At 42.1% G+C, this 4,715-nt stretch overlaps 1 protein-coding gene across 1 annotated transcript; it reads right to left on the minus strand.

Moving 5' to 3' along the window:
• Positions 1-234: 234 nt before the first annotated feature.
• Positions 235-4,462, minus strand: tnnc1a (troponin C type 1a (slow)). Its single transcript, XM_048241361.1, has 6 exons — positions 4,341-4,462; positions 3,079-3,109; positions 2,236-2,382; positions 1,182-1,296; positions 772-908; positions 235-627 (listed from the first exon to the last, which is right to left on the minus strand). Exons 1-6 carry the CDS (start codon positions 4,362-4,364, stop codon positions 596-598), a joined length of 486 nt encoding a protein of 161 aa, XP_048097318.1. The 5' UTR covers positions 4,365-4,462; the 3' UTR covers positions 235-595.
• Between the last annotated feature and the right edge of the window lie 253 nt (positions 4,463-4,715).

A 4,715-nucleotide genomic window follows, 5' to 3' on the forward strand; every position in this document is an offset into this window, starting at 1 on the left:
TCTGACAGTAACACCTTTGGCTCCAGCTCATTGAATCAGATTAGAACGTTAGCATCTCTGCTATAAGCAGATGCAGATGAATGGTAGCCTGAAACAGTACCCCAAGACAGACTGACAACCTTATATTGTTCTTTTCTCTGTCACACATAGTTTATTATTTGAATACACTTGAAGCAGACGTTTGGCAAAGGATTTCTGGGCCTTCAGGGAACAAATTTGACAAGAATTCTGTGAAACTTTGAAGATTAGGTTTTAAATTTTTAATCAGGTCAGTGATGATATCTTGTCGAGATGAAAGATTAAAGCACCATGCCTAATTCTTTGTCTGCATAGAGGGTAAATTGAACATTAACATTCTACAGATCTCTCAGATTAAAAAGTTAGCTCTTATTACATACACATATGGTAATATGGACTTCAACAAGGCACAAGTTGTGTTTATAGTACTTTAACAGTCCTTTGGAAGTCAAAAGTCAGAATAATTTCCACAATGTTCTATAAAAGGAGGTTGATTTGGGTGGTCTCTGTTCTTGATGAACTGTGAGAGGAATTTGTGGTTATCAAGGTCACGGTGTATTGTCGTAGATCGTCATGGTCACTCCACCCCTTTCATAAACTCCAAGAATTCTGAAACACAACAGAAGCAGGTAAATATCCATGAGCAATGCCATTAGTGTCAACAAAAATGTCATTTGAACTGCACTTTTCTGTCCCCTTGTCTACTCTTTCATCTACAGTTTGATTTTTCTCCACTGATGTTGTGATGTGTACCATCATAGTCAATTCTTCCATCATTGTTTGTGTCTCCATCCTTCATGAGCTCCTCAATGTCATCCTCTGTGATAGTTTCCCCTGTTGACTCCAGCATGAGCTTCAGTTCATCAAGGTCAATGTAGCCATCCTCATTCCTGCATTACACAACAACATGTCCAAATATTAAAGTACTGCTTAAAGGTATCAAAGAGACTTTCTTATAGAACATGGGTGCTGCTAGAATTGTTGGTCTCTACAAAACAAAAATAATATTGCCCGCCCCCAATAATAATAATATTATATTGCCCATTATATTCCATGAGGCACCCTGTCAGTGCAGAGCCTTTGGAATTGGCCCAGTGGGAGTGGATCCAAGTTTTTGGCTATAGATGTACTCTTGAAACTGTTAGACTGACGGGTGGACGCACTTATCAAACATTCGGAAGAGTTCGGCCAGCTCCTCTTCGGACTTCCCTTTGCTGTCGTCCTTCATACATCTCACCATCATGACCAGGAACTCGTCAAAGTCCACCGTCCCACTGCCTGAAGAGAGGACAGATCTGCTAGTCAGAGGAAACTATCAGTGCAAATCTCCAGAACACAATCCCTAATTACCCCTAAAACAACAAACATTGAGGTTCTAAACAAACAACCATTAGAAAGTGAGTTCCACCCTCTCCAGCTTTACCCTCCGACAGGGCACTAAACATCACTTTATTCATTAGTGATTCTCTTCCAGTCCATGAACCACAGTAATTAGCAAAGTGCCTGTTATTTCCAAACAAAAATCTGGAGAGCACTTCTACACTTATTACCCACCCTTCCCCATTTTCTGAGTCATATTGAGAAAGGCCTTGCCTGCAGTAAGACCAAGCAAGAACACAGTGCCACTACCCTGAACACAACCCTGTTTCATGTCACCACATGCTATACATTCAGATACAGTTGACTGTTGAGTCTGTTCTACTGTTCTCTAAGACAGGACATTTGATCCGGTGGTCTTCTCAAGGTCCTGAAACAAACTGTCATCATAATCCAGCTACAGTATGTGAGCACGACATTGGGCGTAAGCACTGTCATTTCCATTCTTATGGATGAAATAAATTTGACTTGACTTGACTTGACTTGTCTTCCAATATGGGGGTCCTATGTTCCCCGCTTGGGGTTAGGGTTAGGGTTATGGTTAGGATTTTACAAAAGGGCCCTATCTTCCCCGGTCCCATACAAAGCCGCGAACATAGGACCCGGGGAACATACAGGTACAACGTGTAGGAAACAACATGTAGGTACGCTCCCTTCATATGCTATGTATTGCTATGTACTGTGTTAGTGTAAGTACACGGTATAGTGTGAAGTGTTATCTCTCTTTCCTTGCCATCTGCACTACTGTATACTAGAAATCAGACATGTCTACCACATTTCACAGTTGCTACACACAGCGCTGGGCCTGGTTAATATAGATGCGGCTGTCGGCTTGTTTACCATCTTCGTCCACCTCGTCAATCATCTCCTGGAGCTCCTCAGGCGTGGGGTTCTGTCCCAGCATCCTCATCACCTTCCCCAGCTCCTTCGTGCTGATGCAGCCGTCCTCCGCATCCTGCACGAAGATGTCAAAGGCCGCTCGGAATTCTGGGACGCAAAGTAAGATGAGGGAGAGACCCTGTCAGACCGCTGTTGCTGATGTTGATGGATTTGCGTACAGGGGAAAGCAGGTAGACACAGATCTCAAGATGCCACGTTGTCTACATGATCATATTCCTGAGGTGATGTGGTGGAGCCCATATTACTGTTTCGGTTATGTTCTAGACTCCTAAAGCCATAATGTGAATGACAAGCAGAGTGCTGAGTTGCGCTATGAGCAAAAATGTACTAACACGACTATAATAACTTGGCAAAATCTATTTGTTGATTTAAGAATGTGCAAGATCCTAAGCACTAACATGGTGAACACACTATAGTCATGCTTAGTTCATGAACAAGACTCTTTGCACTCTGCCTGTCACTTACAGTAAATCAGGGGCCCTAAGAATAGAGAGAGCAGATGGATGGATAGATGGATGGATGGATTGACTGACTGATTGATTGATTGACTGATTGATTGATTGATTGATTGATTGATTGATTGACTGATTGATTGATTGATTTTATTGACCTTTACTGGACTTTGCAAATGGAATTTGAATGTAATATCATCAAAGCCCATCTTTTCTCTCCCATATAAGTAGATTCACTATAGGTGCAAAAAAGAATATGTCATAAAATAGACATTTCATGTCAATAGGAATATTTTTCCTCAGAATGTTGTCCTTGAGGACTTCTACTTACCATTTTTCTGTTCATCTTCCAGTTGCTCTACCTATTGAGGAAAAGATAAGAGGATAAGGCATCTGAATCATTTGCAGGATATACATATATCTCTCTCTATGTTTGAAGGCATAATATGGTTGCTTTGAACTGTGGTGGTCAAACACTGCCCCAAGACAATAATCCAGCTACAGTTAGTCACAGCTAACCATAGCTCTGTTTAGTTGAAATAACATGAGGATTTAGAGAGCCCAGGTACACAACCCAAAGTGCTATAAATTATAATAGTTGAGGCTCTGTTTCACCAATGGAACTGTAATCCAGGAAAAGCTAGTGCAAGTGAGATGAGACAGCTTCTTATGTAACAGATTTAGTCTGTTATTGGCCAGGCTTTCTTTCTGTACATCCCTCAGGAAGATAGCATGTACGTAATAAAGAAAGAAAAAACACAACATTAATTTTACGACCTGATCGCATACACAAATCAGTCAGGTGCTGGCTACACCTCAGATGAATGGGGATAACATGAGTAAGCCCACAGATGGGTTTCCCACAACTGCTGGAGATAAAGAAAGAATGTCAGAATGCCCAAGATGGGTTTATCTGAAGCACTCATGCCACGCTCTATCGCTATGTAAACATGGCCGAGCAGGGCAGATGGAAACGTTTGCCAAAATTAGCCATCAGACGCAAGTGGTTCTCCATCCTCGGCCAGGGCTGGGAGACCAAGGGTCAGCCTAATCTATAAGAGCCTCCTATCACTGCTGATAAGACACAAGAGGCAATGTATTTTGGTGTTGCTTCCCATCATGGTGCCCTATACCAACAGCCTATACTGTGAGAGGAGCACACCATGCTAGGAATTCCTTCCTAAAAGTAAAGATGGGGGAGTGTTTGAGACTGTTTTGGTAGTGAGAGCACCACTACCAAAATAATATAATCACAACCCGTACAAGGACACCAAGACAATAAAAATGGTTAACAATTTCTTTTAAATAGTTGGGGAAGTTAGTAATTAGTTATGTATCTAATGAGTTGCAATCAAATTGTGATGACACCAAGCTTAATTTCAGTACATTTGCAGCCTATTTATCTCACCAAATATTTTCTATGTCTAAACACATGGACATTATCTTGACTATACTGTATGGTTCCAAAAGCACATAATCTTTGTCCGATGACTTTTAAAGGAGCAAATAGAAACTTTTCTTTACAACACTACAAAAAATGAACTAACTAACCCCACAGTCTGAAACCCTCTCTGGTCACTTTCGAGGTCTTACCGCTGCTTTGTAGATGTCATTCATTGTAGAGGGTGGTCAGTCGGGAGCGGACCCGAGCAGGCAGCGGAGCCGAGAGGAAGGGAGGGCAGGAGGGAGGGTGGGCGCAAGGCAGGCAGGCAGCTGTGGAGATCGGCGCGGTGCTCTAGCGCGATTTTATACTGTAGCTCCAGTCTCTGGTACTCTTCTGGTCCCTCCCAAACCCGGTGTGTGCTTGAGCCACTGTGTCTATCTATCACTGTAAGATACAATACACACATGAAGACACACACACAAACACACATGAAGACACACACACAAACACACATGAAGACACACACACAAACACAAACACACATGAAGACACACACACAAACACACATGAAGACACACACACAA

The sequence above is a fragment of the Alosa alosa genome, chromosome 4 (assembly GCF_017589495.1).
Source record: "Alosa alosa isolate M-15738 ecotype Scorff River chromosome 4, AALO_Geno_1.1, whole genome shotgun sequence".
Lineage (NCBI taxonomy): Eukaryota > Metazoa > Chordata > Actinopteri > Clupeiformes > Clupeidae > Alosa > Alosa alosa.